At 32.6% G+C, this 22,589-nt stretch overlaps 1 protein-coding gene across 13 annotated transcripts in view; it reads left to right on the forward strand.

Annotated features, from left to right (window-relative positions):
• The window catches only part of CPEB4 (cytoplasmic polyadenylation element binding protein 4), a 74,980-nt gene that overhangs the window by 47,167 nt on the left and 5,224 nt on the right, over positions 1–22,589 (forward strand). For 6 of the 13 annotated variants that reach the window (XM_074292100.1, XM_074292099.1, XM_074292095.1 and 3 more), the window contains 5 exons: positions 12,879–13,052; positions 17,459–17,548; positions 18,217–18,335; positions 20,677–20,791; positions 21,466–21,647. In XM_074292100.1, the coding sequence (XP_074148201.1) occupies positions 12,879–13,052; positions 17,459–17,548; positions 18,217–18,335; positions 20,677–20,791; positions 21,466–21,647 (680 nt within the window). Of the gene's footprint in view, positions 1–10,275; positions 10,300–12,878; positions 13,053–17,458; positions 17,549–18,216; positions 18,336–20,676; positions 20,792–21,465; positions 21,648–22,589 lie in introns of all 13 variants that reach the window. The other 7 variants (XM_074292096.1, XM_074292093.1, XM_074292094.1 and 4 more) reach the window with 2 other exon arrangements.

A 22,589-nucleotide genomic window follows, 5' to 3' on the forward strand; every position in this document is an offset into this window, starting at 1 on the left:
CACACAGTTTTAGATAGATAACTATCAAGTCAAGTCCCACTTAGGTTCACAAAGTCCCAGTTTCCTCATCTGTAAAAATAGGGATATTAATTGTTATAGTATGAATCTCATAGGACTGTTTTGAGGCTTAAATAATAATATATAAAGTTTTACAAAGTATGAAGGCATTATGTAAGTGTTGGTGTTAGTAAAATTTTACTGAGATTTTGTGATCTCTTAACTTAAGGAGCGTTAAATGACAAGAAAGTAAGCTGTCTTTCCCCCTTCCCCCTCATCCCTCCATCCCCCAATAATACTAATCAGGTCAAGCTGATCAAGCATTGTTTAGATTACTTATGTGCAGAGAGCTCAGAACATAGCCTTGGGGATCCAAAAAAAGACTACAACACTCCCTGCCTTTAAGGAGCTCACTTTATAAAGGAAGAGATAACGATAAACAAAAGATATAAAATTGATAAACTGTAGGTCACCTCAGAAGAAAAGCTTTAAGGGGGATAAGAAAAAGCTTCTTGAAAAAGTTGGAATTTTAACTGAAATTGGAAGCCAGAAAGCAGAAATGAGAAGGGAGAGAGTTCCAGGCTTGGAAGACAACTGGTGAAAAATAATGAGAATCAGAAAATGAAGCTTATTTAAGGAATAGCAGAAAAAAACCAGTACTATTGGATCTTAGAACTCATAGAGGGGGGATAAGTTTTAAGAAACCTGGAAAGATAGGAAAGAACCAGTTTATGGAGGAATAAAGCAAAGAAAATTTTATATTTGATCCTGGAGGTAATAGGGAGCTACTGGAGCTGACTTTCAGAAGGGGTAGTATTAGAGTGGTTTCTTTCCCAAAGGCAGATCACAAACTTGATCAGATCCTACACACTGGATAAGTTCAAGTATGGACTTTTGCTCTAATCTAGCTTACTTTTAAGGCAAAGCCTTAAAAAAGATAATGGTAACCTCTAAAAGATTGTCTACCAAGTAATACATCTACAACCACTTGTGATTTGAGGATTTGTTATCTGTGTTGGAGATCATAACCATATTGACAAAACCAAAGAGTCCTGAATTATCAAAGTAATTGTATTATCATTATTGTAGTATTTCTAGATTCACATATATGACTTTGTACAATATCACATTATTATTTTAACATCAAATTGGATCTAATTGTTAATTCATTTTAGAAGCTGATTATACTGTTTGTATCATTATCAAAGCATAAGGCTTCATTTTTCTTCATACTTGTGTGGCAGAGTGAACCAAATTAAAATCTGAGACTCTCAGAGTTAGAAAAGCAAAAAATAATTTATTTCGATCCTGAGAGAAAGAGCAACTCCCAGCAGACAAAGTGTCAGTACAGGAGTGCAAAGTGCAAACTGCAAACATAGAATTATATAGACCCTAACCAAAAGTCCCCACCCTAACCACTGGCCTTTTCTCCCATTGGCTGGAGAGTTCTAATTTACCCAGAGACTAAATATGAACCCCAGAACACACTTTATCATATTAGATACTTAAATGCTAATGAAAGAGGGGGCAGGAGGGAAATGTTTATTTATCCAAGATAATTGAACACCTGAAACTTTTAGCTCTAGCTCAACTTGTTATTGCAAAGTCACAATTGTAGCATAGGTCAAAGCCACATCCTTATGAGAGGTCTTAAATCAGTCTATCCCATACAATATTTGATGTATTTTGGCCTTTATCATTTAAAGTTCATCTTTGATTCTCAGAGGACCAATGTTATCACCAGTGATATCTTGATTTGCTGCTGAATTAGATTTCAGTGAGGTAGAAGTTGTTACATGCTCTCTCTCTCCTCCAGAGTCTTTGGAGTCCAGTAGCGAGACAAAGTTCATAATAAAAATTAATGGCTCATGATGGAATAGGTACTTTAGCCTTTCTGATTAAGGTATTTCTCAGATCTCAGTTTGTGGACATGCTCATTCAATCTTCTAAGAATGTAAGGTACAGAAAAAGTGCTTACCTGCATTGGTAGAGGGAGATCTCACTTGTGAGTTTTTTAAAAACAATAAAAGAAATCACAGTTGTAGTTCCTATCTCTGTCATAAAGTGCTATTTAAAAGCCAGCTATTATTAGATAGTAGTTATGTTGTGGAAACTGGACTTTGAATTAGAAGTTATGAGTTTGAATCCAGGTTCTAAAATATATTATAATCACAATATTCTCTTCTTGTATTCCATTTTCTTCTTAGCAGTGTTTTTCAGGTGGTAGATTCCTTAATAAGTATTTAATGATTGTTTATATGTAAAATCAAGATAACAAATACTTGCACTCATATGAGGTAAAAGTATTTCATTCTGTAAACTAGCACTAAGAAACAGTAAGATAAGTGGAAGCTTAACTTTTGTTAATTATTTTTCACAGAGGCTAAGTTGTGTTTTGTGTTTTTCTTAATGAAAAGCCACGTGATTATTCTCTATTAAGAAAATATTTTTTCCTGTAGCTAGCCTTTTAGGCCTTTGTTCTTATGTTAGAAACACTTGACTGTTTCAGATGAAATAATGTTTGTAAAACATTTAGCATGATGTCTATCATGTAGGTCCTTAATAAATGCTTGTTCTATTCTAACAGAGCTGTCCTAAATTTTTTATGCTAGCTTACTCCTCCTAATCTTGACATTTGTTTCAGAACAACCAAACAAACTGGCATACCAGTTTGACTCTAGTCAGTCATGGAGAAGAACCTGTTGACCTGGCTTTTAGAGTTATGAATTCATGACATTTCAGAATTGGGAAAGAGATCATCTAGTTTCAGTTTTGTTTTAAAATCAACACTGACACTGTAGAAAAAGGTAGATCCTACATTACTAATAGAACTTAAACAAAAAGTAAAAAAAAACAATCACTTGTTCAATGTATCCACTTATTAAAAAAAAAAAGTTATTTTGTTTTTATACTGCTATGCACTTTTTCTATATATTTTCATTATTTTTAAAAAAAATATATAACTAGGAATCCCAGAAAGCTAGAAGAGATCAGTACTTCTTAGAATTTCTGTGAGCTTTTGAACATTCTCTAGTTAGTCCTGACCAATGTTATTTCAAATCAACTCAATATTTTTGTAACTTATCAAATCATGTAACTGCCTTCTGTGCCACAATTAACTAAAGTTATCGAACCATTAGATACTACATGCCTGGTAGCCTTTAAGGATAGTATTGATTGTGTTGCTTTATGTTATGTCTATAAAATGAGTGTTAAATGAACGACTTGACCTGAAGGAACATGGTTAGATAAATCTTAATATAAAATTATAAAATCATACTCTAGTGATAGGTCATCCATCATTGTTCCTTTGGAATTTACCAGTTTCTGTTTTTCTGCTTAACATAGTTTTGTGAATTTTGAGATTTGCCTGAATCATTTTCAACAGAGTTTAACATATAATAGTATAATACTTTGAATGAAACTATAGATTCTACTTAAAGTAGAAGAATTTCTATTCATTTAGTTTAAAAAATATTTATAGGTATTATAAAGAACTTGTATTAGTAGAGGTTATGTAGACTCTGAGGAAACCTGAAATTATCATTATTTGAGTTACAGAATCTTCAATGAACAAAAGGTGTCAAGATTCTTTAGTAAAATTTTGAAGTAGGGAAGGAGATGGGAAAGTGAATGTTATAGTTGATAAAACAATAAAAACAAATGTGACTTTGAAGTCATCAGAGTTTTTAGGGAAACAAAAAAATCTTATGTTTCTAAATTGGTCTGAAGAAATTGACTCTCAGGCTATCCCTCTTAATTTATAGACATTGTTCTTCTAATTTTTCCTTATATTTCAAGTCTTGTAAGGTTCAATTTAAGTTTGATTCTTCTTTTGTTTAATGAAAATATAGAGTAGTCTGTTAGTATTTTTAACACGTAACAATTTTGAGAAGTTAACATTTGAAAAAACTGAAGACCATCTAAAATGGGGGTAGTCAAATAAAAGGGGCTCAAGGTAGTATCACTAGAGAATCAATTGAAGGAATTGGGGATAGTCAGCATATTCTGAATATTGTGGAGAATAGGGACTTAGCATAGTGCCGGGGACAAAGTAGGCATTAAATAAATGCATCTTAATTAATGTTTAGCTTAGAAAAAAGAAGGTGGGCTATCCTCAAATAATTGAAAGATTGTTACATAAAAAAACTTATTAGATTTGTTCAACTTGGCCCCAGAGGACAGAAAAACTAGGAGCAATGGATATTAAGTTGTCAAGAAGAACATTTAGATTTTGAGATAGTTAAAAAAAAAAAAATCTTCCTCATAGTTAATTATTCAGTAGTGGCATAGGTTACCTCTCTATTTTCCTTCCTTAAAAGTCATCAAAGAAAGACTGAATGATCACTTGTTAGGGATATTATAGATAGTGTTCTTGTACATATATGGATCAGACTAGATAGCTTCTGAGATTCTGTGATTATATTTGTGTTTTTTTTTGCATCGTTATTTGACTATCAACAGTTTATATTATATTCTGAGTTTAAAGATGAGCAGATAAAAGATAGCTGTTATCAGAGTGGTCAAAGTGCTTTTTTTTTTTCTTTCCCATATACTAAATCATTAGGTGCCAAACATATTTCCACCATGTACCTTTGGAAACTACTTAAGGCAATGTTGAATATGCTCTTGCAGTATTGGTATTAATTCATTTATTTCTGTGTTATTTTGAAAAGATAGAAATCTTGAAAAAACAAGCTGACTATGATTCACTGTGTTGGGTTTTTTTCTTTGCTTTTAGCAATATAAGAACTCAAAACTTTCCAGATATTTAAAGATGTTGATTTGCTCTTCTTTGAAAGATGCTAGTGGGATACAGATGGAGAAAAGTAGATGGAGAAAATTTGAAAAATTTTGAAAGCACAACCAACTAAATGTGTGAGACTTAGAATTTTGAAAGGGATTCTGTATACTTTTAAAGTCATCAAATGTTTATTATTAAATATCTTCCATATTTAAATTCTGTGCCTGTTATTAAGATTGCAAAGATAAAAACTGATTTAAAAAAAAAAAAAGGTCTCTGCTGTCAAGATCCTTATAGTCTAATGGAGTGGTAGAAGTGAAAATAGGATTCCATCAAATCAGAGAATCAAGCTTCCCCCAGTTAAATCTGAAGAAGGGAGAGCTCTCTTTGAATTGAATATATCATAAAGTAGGTAACCCCTTCAGACTTTAAAGGAAAAGGATTTAAAGAACCTAAAAAAACATTCTCCATAAAGTGTTTCTAGCCTTTATACTATGAAGATATAAGTTCACCTAAGCACACTTAAGGTTTCTTCCAATTCTGATTCTATAATAGGAATATGTTAACTTCAGTAGTTCTGTTTTGGACTTCACTAAGAATCTGTGCCCCTATCTTCCCCCAAGAGAGAAAAGATGTAATGCCTTTTGTTAACCACTTTTTGAAGTCCGGAATGTTTTTTGAAGTCCTATGTACTTCCAGAAGGATCAGGGTGAGCTGAATGTTCATTTTCTGTTTTATTATTTTTATATTTTAGTAATATATTTTAATGTCTTATTGTCTCAGAGAGCTGTAAGATTTTTCCTGCCTCTATGGAAAAGCAATCGACCTTACATGTGGATGCTGGGGGAGTATGTTTTGTTCTCCTGTTCTCTATTTGAGTCATTTTACCATGTTTCCTTTACAAAATTAGCTGCTATTCTAAAATTTATAAAATCAAAAATATTACTTAAATGTTAGATAGATGGATAGATAAATCAGCAGACACGCCTATATTTCTTTGCTTCTATTTCAGAGCATTTTAAATCATTAAGTAAAAACTTTTTGTGGGGAAACTATTTCACCTAATGGAATGCTATTTTGTACTTAACTTTATAGTGATGTCTATAAAGTTAAGTACAAAATAGCATTCCACTAGGTGAAATAGTTTATGTCTGCAGTAAGAGGGTTAAAGCTTATTGGAAAAAGTGCTTTCAAAGCAAGAATAATTTCATTCAAGAGGAATTCACTGAAAATATATATATATATATATATATATATATATATATAGTATGTGTGCTTCTGATGTTCTAAAACAGAGGTTCTTAACCCTATTTTGTGTTATGGAACTTTTTTTTTTGGCATTTGATGAAAATTAGGGACCTCTTTTTAAATGATGTTTTAGTTATATAAGATGAAGTACATAGGATTACAAAGAAAATAATATTGAAATTTAGTTTTCAAAATAATATTTTTAAGTCAAGTTGACAAGCCCCTTCAGTCAAATGTAAGTATTAAGTATGGTTTTGTCCTCAAGGATCTTGTAATATAATCATAGTTCACAGTATGGACAGAATATAGTATACATAATGATAATTTTTACTCCAAATTTTATTCCCTATGCTCTCAAACAAGTAGAGTTCTACTAATTAGTTTATATTTACCTTCAAGATGGATTTGATTGGCATGATTTGCTCATGGAACATCATAGTACTAAACTAATGCACCTGCATTTCATTTGAAGTCAAGCCCATAGAAGTAAAAATCCAAATAACAATTATAGGTTCATTATGAATCACCTTAATTGTTTGCTTTACAAAAAGATTCAACACTGATATCTTTTCAAAAATGAGTTTCATATGGTCATTTTCTGTTAAATAATTGATCTTATTTTGAAGGAATTTGATGCATTTTTGTATTGTGACCTTTTAAAAATGACATTGTGTATGGTTTGTCCTTTCCACATATGCAATTTTGTTGTGTAATTAATTGGTCTCTCTGGCTTTCTAGTTAGTCACCTTCTCTTCCTAAAATAGTATGGTATAATGGAAAAAGCATTAAATTCAAAGTGTGACTTTAGGTAAGTCTATTCCTTTCTCTGTGCTTCAGCTCATTCATCTATAAAAAGAAGGGGTACCAAGTGATCTGTCTCAGCTCCCAATTCCAAATCTATGATTATATTTATTTGACTACAGTAATGTTTCTTAATTCTTAGAGTGAAATCTTTGAAATATTTTACTGAAATATCTTTCTACTTTTCAAATTTAAGATGAGTCTTTACACTAAACTATCTGGCCTTGTATTGGTAAGAGGGAACAGGTGAATGGTAGAGGAGCTGAGGTGAGTTCTAGATAATAGAATAGCCTGAATATATTCATAACTCTCCTCCCACTCCCAAGATGATCCAGCTTGGGTCTGACTATGTCTCTCTCTCATGGCACACATAAGCATACACACACAGCCTCCCACACACTTTTTCCCTTCTTCCTTTCCCCCAATCAGTACACTTGTGGTACTCTCATCTCCAGATCAAATATAAAATCTTCTTTAAAAAACAAAACAAAACAAAATAACAAAAACAAAAAACAAGATTCAATAACCTGACCCCCTCCTACTTTTTCAACCTTTTTACACAATTCATTTATAATCTATTCTGTGATCCAGTGACACTGGCCTCTTTGCTGTTCCTCAAACAAGATATTTCATCTCCCAACTCCAGTCCAGGCATTTGCTCTAGTTGTCCACAGTGCCTGAAATGCTCTTTCTGTTCATCTTTCCCTTTCTTGTTCAAGTCCCAGCTGAATCCCAAATTCTACAGAAAACTCTTCCTGATCCCCCTTAATTCTGCTGCCTTTCTTCTGTTGATTATTTCTGTTTTATCTTATGTAGCTTGTTGTACGAAATTGTTTGCATCTGTGAGCTTTTTGATAGCAGAGACTGTCTTTTGCCTTTGTGTCCTTTAGCATAGTGCTAGGCACATGGTAAATACCAAATAAATGTTTATTGACTGACTACAAAATAATACAATAATGTCTTAATTTAAGCATTTTTGTATCCATTTTGCGATGTTATCAGAAATTCTTAGATATGATATAAAGTTATATTAAATTTCAGTCATACTTATTGCCAAAATTAAATTTGTCTAAAAAATTAAGCTGTTAATGAGTTTAAAAGTAAAAAAAAAAAAAATTTATGGATAATGGAAGAAAGGCCCATTTATTATTCAGAAGGTATCACATCAGTTCTAGTTGATGAAATTTGTGGGATTTTTAGGCTTAGTTGAGATGATGATTCTTTTTTCTTCTTTCTGCATTTCTTGAGTAGAGTTTTTCAGCTGATATTTAACTAGAATGTTCTTCACTCCCCAAAAAAGGATATCCTCAAAGCAAATAATAAATACTTAATAGTATATAAATATGGCTTCAGCCTTTCTGTTTGCTAGATATGCAATATTTTCTGTTAAGGCACAAGAAACACTTGACAGTTGTGAGTTTGGAATGAATGATTAGTTTTGGGGGAAAATATTGCCAAATATTTCACAAGCATATCTTAACTTTTTAGGTATTAAATATACATTGATACAGGCAAAATAGGCACAATACTAAATACTATGATAAAATGACAGAATTAAATTAAACTTTTTAACCATTGGATTTTTGTGTAGTTTTGCTTATTGTTTTTGTTTTATGTAGTTCAGAACTTTGAGATTTCTCTAGTTTAGTCTTTATCCTCTGAGGAAATGTTTTTACTGGTCTGTATCTTTAAAATAATTGAAAATCGAAAGGATTTTTAATAATAAAACATTTTAGAAAAGTTTATTTGTATTCAGGCTTTCTGTTTGTTTCCATAGCCCTTAAAAATTTGATTAAATAATTAAAATTTGTGAATCCAAGTACTTCATAGTTGATTTGACTTTAAATAAACTCTCTGGAGTTTGAAACTAGAATATGAATGGATTAGCTTATACTTTGAGTTTTGAATCTTTCCAACTATGTCTCCCTGACAGAAAAAAAGGGGAGGAATAAAGAAAATTATTTTCCCCTTAAATTTAAGACGTAATTAAATATGTTAGCTATTTTCAGACTTAAAAATTGACTAGTACGTCTCATTTTGTTTTAATTTGTTCAATTCTTATTCTTTCTCCCTCCCTTCTTTTCTCTCTCCTTCCATCCCTCCTTAATTTTCTCCTTTCTCTCTCTCTTTCCCTCCCTCCCTATGTCACCTCCTCTTTCCCTTTTTCTCTTCTCTTCCCTCTCCCATTCCCCTTCCTCCCTCTCTTTCTTTGTCTCTCCCTCCCTTTCTTCTTTCCTCTCTCTCTCTCTCTCTCTGTTTTCCTCTCTTCCCCCCTATTAACAAAAACCAGCATCATCTATCTATGGAGGAAAATGTATTTTATTATAAGTGATTTTTTAAAATCTTTAGCAGCCTTAGCATCTCCTAGTGCAATTTAATATATCTTAATTGATATTATTCAGTAGATAAATGGAAACAAATGCCTGTTTGTTGCTTATATGGATATAGTCAAACTCTGAGAATGTAGTTAATACACATTCTTCTGTAATCCTGCTAAGTCCCAAACTAATTATGTTGCCTAAATGAGTTGAAGATGCTATTATTAAAAGTGGTAAAAAGATGCCTCTTGCTCTGTGGACAAATTGGAAGGATTGCAGTTTCTTGGTGGTTATTGGGAGTAGATTAAATTGTAGTGGTATTTGCCAATGCTCTCCAATGTTCAGAGTAAGATATCTCAGAGAAGTAATACTCCCCCTATCCACACCAAATTGAGCCGTCCTGTAGTGGAATGGGCTGCCTTGAGAGGTTATTCTCCCCACTCCCATCAGTTTCAAGGTCTTTAAGAAAAGGATAAATGGCTCCTTGTTAGGTATTCAATTCAAATATTTGGGAGCTGCTTATTCACTTTTGGTAACTTGCTTTGATACTTTATTAACTACAAGCCTTTTTGAGATAAATCCCTCTAATTTAGAACTTTATTATTATCTATTTATGGTTGTAGGGTGGATGAAGCATAAAATTTCAGATTATTGCACAAAATGCATTTTTGGGGGATGATTTGAGCATTGGAGTTATCAGTATTATATTATTACTCAATTTAGAATTAGTTATGGTTTTATATGAAAATTGTTGATTGTTTGCGTGACAGAAAATATTAAAGTATTGTAATATCACCTGAATTTTTGCTGGGCTGGGAACTGTGAAAAAAGTTGGAAAGTAAGAGCAGTATTAAGAATACTTTTAATTCTAATGTTAACATATTAGTAGAGATGCTGATAAGGACTTAATGACTTTTTTTTTTTTTTTTTAACCTTGGGTATGTGGGTTAGAGGATATATATAAAATTGTTCTTCAAAAATGTGTTTTTTTAAACTAATGCCCATATTTGAATCATAATGTTCAAAATTATTTTGAGATATTACAGCTAAGGAGTAAGAAATATGGTCAAACATGTCATGGCAATTTCATAAGTCATGAGATGAAAGCATACTTGATACTTATAACAATGTTTGAAAGATTGTTTTTTTCTCTCATTTGACATGCAGCAAGGACATATGGGCGAAGGCGAGGTAACATGACTATTTTTAACTTTCTAATGTATAAATTGTATCCTGACATCATTAAATTTGCTTAGTTCCTAGTAACCTTATAAAAAAGAGGAAACTTCACTTTGATTCTGGCTTAGTTTGTGTACTGCAATAATATGTGAGAGAGAAATTTTTGTAAGTTAAATTAATTGTATGAAACAGAATGGCAAGTTATTAATTTTAAAAATAATCAATCATCCTTACATTTAATAATTTATTTCTACTTTATTTTCAAAAGCAATTTTAAGAGAAAAGAAATTTTCTCCATTAGTGTTTTAACTCTGCAAAATTATTTATTTTCACAAAGAAAATAATTATATTCAATAATACTGTCAGCTCTCCAAAATATGTATTTGTATGTGTATCACATTTAAATTTATTCTTCATTATTAACTTTTTCCCATTATTTTCTCAAGTCTAGAATTCAACAAAAACAAATTAAGCCCTCATTTGTAATATGTTTGTCCATTTCCAAAGTGTAAATGCTCACATTGAAAATTTAACAATAGGCTTTTGAGGCAGCCCCATCGGCCATGCTCTGAATTATTAGTGTCCAATCCTGTCTCTTCCTTTACCCCAATGCACATATTGATCTGCAAACTATTCTATATAATGTATGTAAATGTCATTCTTGTCACAATATCTGAGATATATAAAAATGGATTCTGTAGTACCTTTATGGTTGATTCAATACTTTTATAGTTGATTCATTATGCAATTCCATAACTCCATGTGTGTGAGTGCATGTGTGTCTGTGTATTTTTGTTTCTTGAGACTTAGTCTCTCTGTCTGGCTTAAGTGCTGCCAATGCTTACTTTATCCTACTACTGATTGGTATGGGACCTTTGACCCATTTCTTATCTAAAGCCATTTCTTAGGTAGCCTGAAGGCCTCCTTCTTCTGGGCTTTGTGTCATAGTTGTGCCAGGATGGTAGAGATGCCTCAGTCAGATTTATTACATTGTAGCTCAAAATTCCTGAGCTCTGGTAATCTGGCGTACTCCGATACCCAGCCCAAGTACTTTTTTTTTTTTTTTTTTTCCCTGAGGCAATTGGAATTTAAGTGACTTGCCCAGGGTCCCACAGCTAGGAGATATTAAATGTCTGAGGCTGGATTTGGACTCAGGTCCTCCTGACTTCAGGGCTAATGCTCTATCCACTGTGCCATCTAGTTGCTTATTTTTAAACTACTTGTTTTTTAAAATAATTTTTCAATCTTTCATAACTCCTATTTCCAAACTAAGGCTGAACAAATTATTCTCATCCTAAGGAGTAGATCTCAGATTTGAATGCAGCTAACTAAACACTCGAAAAAATATCCAGAAATATCAATCAGTAAAGTGAACAAATTTAAAGTTTTGTTTTGTTTTGTTGTTTTTTTTCCCCTAGAAGGCTTTAAATGACTTTGATATTTCCTTCTCTCTAATTTTACAATAATAAAGTATTAAATAATTATTTAGTTATGCTAACGTAAAAAAAAAAAAATCAAAAGATAATGAGAATAACCAAAAATAAAGTTGTAGTTATTTGACATATATAAATAACGCCAGAAAGCAGATGTTATGGGGTAGATTGTTACAATACAGATTTATACAGAAAATTAAAAGGAAGACATTTATAGCAAAAGGATATTGGGTGTTTCAACAAAGAAAATATTTGTGACAGTACTCTTAGGAATTCAAAGTTTATTACATGATTTCTAACAGTAAACTATCATGGTTACTAGTGACACAAACAAAACTTTCCTACATCTATTTGTAATGCATCTTTTTTTATTCTATTTTAGTATTTTTATTTGTAGTTTCACACATGTTTTGTTTGGCTTTCAAATGAATATTCAAATGTTAGACATTTCTTTGGCCAGTTTACATGTATCTTCTGAATAATTTTCAGATAATAATTTTAGTGTTCACATTTTAGAATTAAATTTCCTACTAAGAAAATAGTTAAACAATTCAGTTGGAAAATCTTTAGTGTTATATAGAGAATCTTAATTTTATGAGACTAGGCACAGCCATGTCACATGCAGCTCTTTCTCAAAGTGTTCTGCTTATATCCCATTAAAGAAAATTAAATATATATATATATATTCACTTATCTAAATAATTGAGTTGCTGTTTATTTTAAACATAATTTTATAATGAAAGTGGGTTTTTTGTGATCTTGGATCTTTGAAAAACGTCATCTGATCAAGGTTCCAATTGTCCAGTAATAGACTCCAGAGGAACATCTGTGTTGGCAGTATCTGTGGAGTTCTGGCAAAATAACTAGCCATTTAGTGCCAGCCAGTCACAAAAAGGTGCCCTTCTTACTTTGCTTTAATCCAGCTGGAGTTTCTAAATTCCAGTGGAATATTTGAGTAGACTTCTATATAACTACATTTCCTTTTTCAAAGAATTAGGATGTAAGGTGATGGAAATTTAAAAGCACATTTAAGCAAATTTATTTTCTATTCAAGAAATCTAAGAACAGTAGTTTTATCAAATTAGGGCTTTTCATATGGTTTATATGTGGGGCCCTGGATACTTTTTCTGTTAGCATCTTTCATGTTCTCTCTTCCAGGCCAATCTTCACTGTTTCCAATGGAAGATGGGTTTTTGGATGATGGACGTGGGGATCAGCCCCTACATAGTGGCTTAGGGTCACCTCACTGCTTCACTCATCAAAATGGGGAAAGAGTGGAACGATATTCCCGCAAGGTTTTTGTGGGTGGATTGCCTCCTGACATTGATGAAGGTATGTTTAGAAATGGTGGTCACTAGCATAGGTCTGCCCAAATTAGTACCTTATAATTGTTTTTATATTAAATTAGCACAGAAAAAAGTTGTGGCTCTTCAAATTATTTTTGGTCTACCTCATTGTAGGTAGATATGTATACCCTTCAAATGGAATATAATAGATATCATTTACATAAAGAACTTTTAAAAGATTTTAAAAGATAGTCAATAAATATTAAGTGCCTACTATGTACTATGTATACTGTGCTAAGTGCTAGGAATACAAAGAAAAGCAAAAGACAATTCCTGAACTGGCAAAGCTCACATTCTAATGCAGGAAGCAACATGCAAATAATTATACAATTAAGTTATGTAGAAGATATAGGAAGTAATCAGTATAGGGAAAAGAAAGGGAATAAACATTTTATATAGTGCCTAAAACTAAGGGTTTTTGCAAATACTATCTTATTTGATCCTTACAACAATTCTGCCAGGTAGGTGATCTTCTTCTCCTTTTACAATTGAAGAAACTGAGACAGGGTAAGTGACTTGTTTATGGAGTCACACAATTAGTGAGTGTCTGAGACCATATTTCAGCTCAAGACTTCCTTAACTTCAAACCTACCACTCCATCCATTGTTCCACCTACCTGCCTCTAAAAAGCACTAGTTTTAAGAAAGATTGGGAAAGTCTTCTGATAGCAGGTGAGATTTTAGTTGAAATTTGAAGGGAGTCAGGGAAGCTAAGGATGAGAATGGTTTAACTGGTTAATTAGGGAATCAAGATGTTTGGGGGAAAGTGAGAAGTAAGACCACAATAGAAGTGATGGCCTTTTAAAAGCATAAGAGAGACTATAACTGGACATTGAAGTAAGGTTGAAAAATCAGCCTAGTATTGTGAAGCATAGAGGAAAATGGGATGATAGAAGATTGAACAAAGGAATTTCAGAGTTAAAAATTGTGAAGGCAGAACACTTGAAACCAGAAGATTCAGTGTATAAACATCTCTACGGCTGAGGTGGAAGTTATGCATATCATGGGAACTAAAGAGTTTGATAGAACTGGGGAGCAAAGATATTTGAACATCAGTATGTAAATTTAAGGCCTTAAATTAAAGGAGCAGGATTTGGGGTTGAGAGAAAAAGCCAGATCCTGTGAGGCAACTATTGTATACTCTTTTCATTTTTTAAGGAGAAGAGACACTACTCAGAGACTCACAATTATTAATCATCAGGATTTTGTAGGGTGAGAACGTGTGATTTGACTGAACTGCAGAAGAAGTTTGCTCAGTGATGGTAGTAAAAATAATTATGGCTAGTATGAGTGAGGAATAAAAAACATACCTCCTTCTTCTGGTCCAATATGTTAGTATGAGAAGGTCTGTCTGTTAAGAGAGAGCATTGCCAGGGATACAGTCTTTGCTTGGGAGGGAGCAGGTTTCTGTGGATGCAAAGGTTTCTGTGAAAGAAACAGGAAAAAAGGGGGCATAAGATCAACATCTTTGTTAACAATAAAATAGGGCTTATAAAAGGCAGAGTGGAAAAGGAGGGTAGAATGGGGAAAAGGAATAAAGAAATGATGGGGCTGATGTGGATGAGCATGAGGGAACACTCTGGTTAATTAGAGAAGGGTCTGATTAAATTGGACTGCTCCATGTGGGCCTTAGTTTTTGCCTATCTGTAGATTTTCAGTTTAACCTTTTTGTGTTTCTTGGATCATGAAAATATGTTGAGCATTCAGCCCTAGCTCCTGGCTTGTGACTTTTCCATTTTGTCAGGGAACACCATGCTATAATGGTTAATTTAGACAATGATTGGGAGAAGGATGGTGGGTGCAGGCAAAAATGGGACATTGAAGCCTGGTAGATAACATTTTCCAATGTTACCTACATTTTCAAACCAACTCTAGCAACATTTACTGTTTTTTGTACTTTTAGTTATGGAACTTTTGTCTTCCTTTTCTTCTTGCCATTGTTCAACGTTACAGTGAACTGACTACCTCAAATCCAACAAAATTAAAGAAACAATATAGGAAACTTTGCCATTGTCACTGAAAGAAAAGATGCCCCTAAATTCCTATCTTTGAAGAAGATAGGAATATAGGTGGATGAAATATAAACTCAGGCTATCTACCTCTCCAGCCTTATTTTATGTACTTTCTAAATGAATCCTCAGCTACAAACAAATTGGCCTATTTACAACATAAGCATTCTTACCTTAAATTTTTTCTTATCTTATTCTCCCTCTGACTAATAATGTTCTACCTTCTCTTCTCTGCTTAGTTAAATTCTACCTTTTCATGACAACCTAGCAGAAATCTTACCTGTCCCTGAAATTTCCCAACAATCTAAACTATGGAGATGGTTCCCCACCTTTTCCTCTCCCCCCCCCAAAAAAAAAAAACACTTGGACCACTTTGTTTGGCATTTAAAATTTCCTCTCCACTACTGTTCTCCTTTCATATATATCTCCTTTTCCCCTGGTTAACTTTTTAGCTCCTTGAATTTGATTGTTTTACATCTTAGTACTTCTAGTTTTTAGTACTTTAGTCTTAAAACAGTTGAAAATCTAAATCCAAAAAGGAAAGAGTAAACTTGCTGAAGATTTTTGAGCATGAAAATGTTGTAGTTGAATTGAGCTTACTTTATTATTTTGGTTTGATTTTCAAATTTCCAAATGGAAATAGAATAACTAATAAATTTTAAAATAAGAAATCTTTAGATTTAGATTAGATTTATAAAATCTTAAAACATTTGTAAAGCACTTATAGTGTGCCAAAATACAATACTGAGTACTGGGAATAAAATAGTGAGTAAAATAGTTTTTATTCTAAGTGAGTTTACATTCAAATGAGAGAAGACAACATAATATACAACGGAATGGTAATAAAATGGTTCCAAAATGGTATAAAGGCCTGGTACCAGACAAGATAAGGCAAAAAGCTCACCATTCAGAGCTGCATGAGTTATGGAGGGAAATCCAAAGCTATGCTTGGGGAAGAAAAGAAGGATGACTAGGATTCTGACTGTGCTAAGGAGATGGCTGGGAACAAAGTACTGGACATTTATTATGCCTTACCTCTGAGAAACAAAGAGCCTTTAGATTCGAAAGAGACATCAAAGACAACTGCTCCAAACTCCTCTCTTAATCATAACTTTAGTCAATGGGATATGATATTTCTTCCATGATTCTTTTTAATTTAATAAAGCTCTATTATAAGCCTACTTTGTGCAAGGAAGACACTGTGTTAGACATTGAGGATATAACATGAAAAATGACTGTTGTTGCCTTTAAATATTTTAAAGTTTAATAGGGGCATAAAGTATGAATAAATAACTAGAATATGATTATGAATCTAAATCAGTCAGCAAACATTTTATCCACTCTGTGAAATGGGAGGAAGAAGCAATTACTTTCAGCTGAATCTGGGAAGACTTCATAGAGAAGAATGGCACGTAACCTTGAAAGAAGAGGATCATAAATCTAGAACTGGAAGGGGCCTGAAAGATTTTCTATGTGGAAAGAATATATTCCAGGAATGGTAACCTGTGTAAATATAGAGAGGTTAGAATGTCTCATAAAAAATCAGGGAAAAGCTAATAATTGTGTGTGGTTGGAATATAGAGGAAAGGAAAATTGGATCCAAATTGTGGAAAGTCTTGTACTTTATTGTATAACAAGTGTGTAGATACTGGAGGATTTTGAAGATGGGAATACCATAGTCAGACACATGTATTGTATTGTTTGGGTTTGATTTTGCAAATTTTAAATGGAAGTGAAACAAGTAGTACATTTTCAAAATTAGAAGTCTTCAAAAGTTCACTGCAAAATTTTAGTAGATTTCAGAGTTAAATAATGTTTTGTTTAAACCTGTATATTCAATACCCTTGTAGAACTTCAGTAGGTAACCTTATTGTTACTTTCACATTTGTATAAGGGTCAAGCTTGGATAATATGAACAAGCACAGGAGTTTGAATTAAGCATAAATGAGGATTATGATATTTTATCTTTTGCCTTCTTTCTCAGAAGTGTATTGACAACTCATTATTTCTGTGACAAATGAAAGAATCACTTAAAATAGAATAGAGACATACTGTAGGTAATGTTCTGAAATCCAGTGAGCAAAAATCTATTTTATTAACTTTTGAAAGGGATAAAACCACAAGCTTTATATTTTGAATATATTATCTCTTCATTTTCTAGGCACCCCTCCCTTATTATCCCCCACAAATACTCTTTTTTCTCTTCTACATGTCTACCTATTCTTTCTGGACTTATGATGGAAGTTCTTCCATGAACGTATTAGCTCTTCAAATGGATAACAAAGCATAAACATGTACCGCTCAAAATGTTTGTCAAAAATGATTTGAAAACTCTTTTAGGAGTTTTAAAATTTCTCATATTTTCTTGTTTTGCTTTTGATCAGATGAAATCACAGCCAGTTTTCGTCGTTTTGGCCCTTTGATTGTGGACTGGCCCCATAAAGCAGAAAGCAAATCCTACTTTCCTCCTAAAGGTATTATTTAAGTTTTGAAATGTTTATTTTTTAAAAGAATTAACTTTTAATTTAGTCTCATTTTATAGATGAGGAATCTGAAGTTCAAAGAGATTTGCCTAGACTTATGCTAGTAACCAAGTGATAGATCAAATGCTGGAACCCAGATTTTCCAGATTTAAATTTATTGCTCTTTTTTACCATACCATATTTGCTGCCTCCCTAATGCTACATCTTTCATGATTAGACTTCAGTTTTTACAAATGTCTCCTAAAAAGTTTTCTTAAGTGTTTTATTATAGGAGGGGTGGAGAAAGATTTATCAGGAAATATAGTGCGTTCCATAGTATTAACAGATTTCCAGTTGAAAAAACTTGTCTTGTATATTATTTTAAGTTTCTTTTTGGATTATCTTCTCCCTTCTCATGTTCAAGCCTAATCCCTTAAAAAATGTAAATTAATGATGATATTTCTATAATGTTTAAAATTTTTTAAGGAACTTTTCTGATAACAACTCTATATAAGGAATGTATTACAAGTAATACTCCCTTTTTACATAAGAGGAAACAAAATCAGAGAGATTAAATGCCATCCTTATTTGCACTGATGACAGATATGATTTGATAACATGTATTATAACTTTGAATCCTAAGAAAATGATACTAATATTTCTTTTTCCTCCTCTCTCAGGATATGCATTTTTGCTATTCCAAGATGAAAGCTCTGTTCAGGCTTTAATTGATGCCTGTATTGAAGAAGATGGGAAACTCTACCTTTGTGTATCCAGTCCCACTATCAAGGATAAGCCAGTAAGTCAGATTCTACTGAAACTATAGAATCTGGCTCCAAGTAGTTATAAACTTTCTTTGTGTATATTTGCCAACTTTGAAAAGCTTTAATCAATCTGATAAGACTTCTATGATTGATGTATCTTCAGATAGAACTCAAATCAAAAATGATAGTAGATCCCAGCACATTTTAAAATACATTTCATTGATCTGTTTTGTTTTTATAGTAGTTAGATTTCTAGTTTTATTCCTCTCATTTAGCTATCTTTTATTCAAAAGAATTTAAGGAAGAAAAAGAAGAAAGAGAGAAAAAAACTCAGTAAAAATCTATCAAAACCATTGGGGAGGAAAATGACATATAACCGTGTATTCTTCTTCTCTTCAGGGAAAAGTGTCTTCTTATTTCTTCTTTGGGGCAAAACTTTTTTCTTAAATAATTTCATAACATCTATTGTCTAACTATTTGTGGCTGTTGTCCTTTTCCATTTACTTTATTGTAGCCAGTGTGTAGATTATTTTCCTAGCTCTGCTTTTTAATACATTCTTTTTTAATACATTCTTTAAGAAGTTCTTTTTTGCAAATAACTTCCATGACTTCAAAATATTCCTTTTATGTGAATGGCTCCAAGAATCTTTTCTTCTCTGTCCATATGCAATTTCCCTTCATTTTTCTCTTCCCCATCTTCTCAGTTTTAGACTTGATGTAGTTTTGTCTCTGGGGTTGCACCATCAAGTGAGTGGTATAGTAGGGATTAGGATCCAGGATTAATTTTAAATTTATTTCTCTGTATATCTCCTGGATTGATTTGGAATCTTTGAGGGTTGCCCTGGTAACTGGAAAATACTTAGGCTAGAAAACCTCCCAGATTGATTTTGTTAATATTCAAGGTTTTTCTGGAGCTTAATAACTCAAGAGTTCTTCACAATCTTGGCTAAGGTATGCATACTCTCCCAGCCTGTGGCATCACTGTGTTTACACTGACAAATCTCACTGACCTGTCATGGTATATTCAAGGGAAAACCTTAATAGGGCACTGTGTCCTTTTTATTACCAAGTCAAGTCATCACCAAAAATTAGATAATGAAAATGATATTTACATTTGATTTTGCAATATATTAGAAACTTTCTCTGTAACTAGTACTCTGCTACTGCTTTTACTTAGGTAAATATTGAAATTAATTTGCATTTCCTAGGTTTATATGAGGTGGTAAATCAGGCAATTTTGAACCGTGTTTGATTAAAAAATATGGATGAGCAGGTTGTGATTTCTATTCTTCCTAACTCACAGTAGTCCTCAAATGTTAGAAGTAATGAGGATTAAACAAGGTGTTAATACCTGAACACCTGCTGTTATCTTTATGAGGTGGAAACATTTCTGTGATTAGATCAGAGATAGGAACAGTTTGATTGGCTGAGCAAACAAATTAGCTACAAGACCATTGTGGGAGAGGGAGGGGAAAGGGAAAAGAAGAGAAAATGTCCTTGTCTCCAACTTCTTGCAGGGGATTTCCTCCATGGTAGCTTCTTACTTGCACTTTTGAACTCTCCATAGCTTAGGTATTTAAAGTCTTATAAAGGCATGTCCAATTCTTGCTCTTCCAATGAGGTGATTCTTTTTGATTACATCATCCATAAAAGGTTTATCATGCGTGGGTACAATTTTTACTACCTTGTTATGTTAAAAAACCTCTTTATCTGTGATTAAATTCTGATAGCTTTTACTGAGTTGGGAGGATTATCACTTAACCCCCAGTTTACTAGTCTCTAAATGTTTATTTCATGAATGATAAATGAATAAACCATCAATCTAGAGCTGGATAGGACTTCAGAAGCCATCTAGTCTATTCTAGACTCTATTCTTCTCTTCTATTGATGAGGGAGGTAAGTGACTTGCTAGGAGACCAGGTCACAAAGATAACAAAATATGAGCTAATATTTTTATGAATGTTAATGTACTTTATGCTTATTTATTTATTTTGATCCTCATGACAAGCTAGTAAGAAGTAAGTACAATTATTATCTTCATTTTTACAAAGTAATTGAGACTAAGAGAGCATAATGACTTAATTGAGCTCATACAAAAAATAAATATCTAAGATAGGAGTCAAACTTATGTCTTCCTGATTCCAAGTCCTGCATTCTGTCCATTAACTCAAAACTGCCCTGGAATATTTTCTGATGAATTCCTAATCACAAGTTATCCAGAGGAGTCTGGGTTTTGGTTCATGTACATATCAAATAAATAGCTATTTTTAAAAAAATCTTCAGATTTGCAAATTAGGTACTATTTTAGATATGAGATGTTTTCTTGTCAAAAGATCTATGTTAGAAATGATAAATTCTTATTTTGGCAACCCACAGGTACAGATACGGCCTTGGAATCTCAGTGATAGTGACTTTGTGATGGATGGTTCTCAGCCTCTTGACCCACGAAAGACCATTTTTGTTGGTGGTGTTCCTCGACCATTACGAGCTGGTATGCTTAGAAGAATAACATGTTTTAGAAGATATCAGTAACATAAAATAATTACTAAAAAAAAATTTCAAGATGAAGCAGATTGTTTGTATATAATATGTAGTGTTTGTCTTCATTTCATCAATCAAAACAATAGCCACTTAGTGAATTCTGAATGACAGGATTCAGAGCAATGCTCCAGACTTATGGATTACTAATTAGAGCATAAGCAAAAACTGCCTTCAGGAACCTTAAAATTTAATAGAGAAGTGTATAAAAATAGGATTTTGATGACAAAATCATAAAGTACAATTGAAGAAAAAGTACATTGTTTTTAATGTACTGCAAATTTAGAAAATAGTGCTGAATTCAAGGTAAATAAATGGGGCCATAAAATCTCTCACTTTATAGGAATACCTAACAGGATTTTAACCAATGAATGTTTTTGTGTTTTCCATCATTGATGGATTGTTTTAAGACTCCTCTGGTCCTGGTTTATGCCATAGTATCATTCAAATAAGTAATTAAAGATAATTTATTTAATGGTGGTAGTACCTGATACTGACACAAATGAAAAGATGCTAGCATACAAATAAATATATAAAATATTTTCCAAGACATTCCTTGTGCCAAAGTAGGCATTGTGAGACAGAGACATGTTTTCTTAAATGTCTTTATGCTGTTTTCTGATTTAGTGGAGCTTGCAATGATAATGGATCGACTTTATGGAGGTGTGTGCTATGCTGGAATTGACACTGATCCTGAGCTGAAGTATCCAAAAGGAGCTGGGCGGGTTGCATTTTCAAATCAACAGAGTTACATAGCTGCTATCAGTGCACGCTTTGTCCAGCTGCAGCATGGGGAGATTGATAAACGGGTAAGATCTAAAGCACATTTTGAATTGTGTGTAATAAAAATGTGTTCTCTTTAAATGGATCACTGTAGAAATTTGATCCTAATAAATTGGAAGGTGTCATACCTTCTACACATGTTCCATACACACACACACACACACGTTGCACAGTAGTTAATATTTCATGGAACGACCTGTATATTTCTCAAAATGTTTAATCCTCCATCTTTCCCAAGCAGCCTAACCAGGCTTCATTAAAATTAACTGAAGAGCCAAGCTAAGCTTTTCTAAGATATTTTAAAAGGCATTTTCTTTTCTGTTTGTATCCTAACTAACGTATAGCACTTAAATGTGTTTGGTATGTCATTTTCAAGGTTATTTTTATAACAAAGGTGAACAATATGGTTGGGTTTTTAGGATTTGGCCTATACAAAGTGTATTAGGCCTTGTTTCAGTCATCCACATTTCACTTTTAGACTCAAAGCTAAAAGACATTCCTTATAGGATCTAAAAATCATTATGCTCAGATGTTAGTCCATGGGGAAAGTTGATCCATACTTATGTGGACATTTTTCTGCCTTTTTTGGGGGCAGTTCAAATGTAATTAAGATGAATTGGACTTTATAACAAATTAGTAGTAAAACTTTTACTGAAATTCTTTTAAATGTGCTTTTGATGATCTATTCACTAAATGTTTATATAAAACATAAACCACTGATAATATTTTATTTCCTTGGTGGTTTCAAAAGTCACAATGAAAATCCAAGTTCATTGTTTCAAATGTTTATTTTATTTTTACAAACCTATCTCAAATAGGTTTAATGACATTTTTCTGATTTAACATCTAGCTTTGCTCTATGATCCCTGATGAAATCATGCCATGTTTTACAAATATTTAATAATTCACAAGAGAAATGTGATCATGATGGATCTAGAAGTCTTTAAAGTTTTTTGGAGGTTGGTCAT

Source organism: Sminthopsis crassicaudata, chromosome 2 (assembly GCF_048593235.1).
Source record: "Sminthopsis crassicaudata isolate SCR6 chromosome 2, ASM4859323v1, whole genome shotgun sequence".
In the NCBI taxonomy this organism is placed as follows: Eukaryota; Metazoa; Chordata; class Mammalia; order Dasyuromorphia; family Dasyuridae; genus Sminthopsis; species Sminthopsis crassicaudata.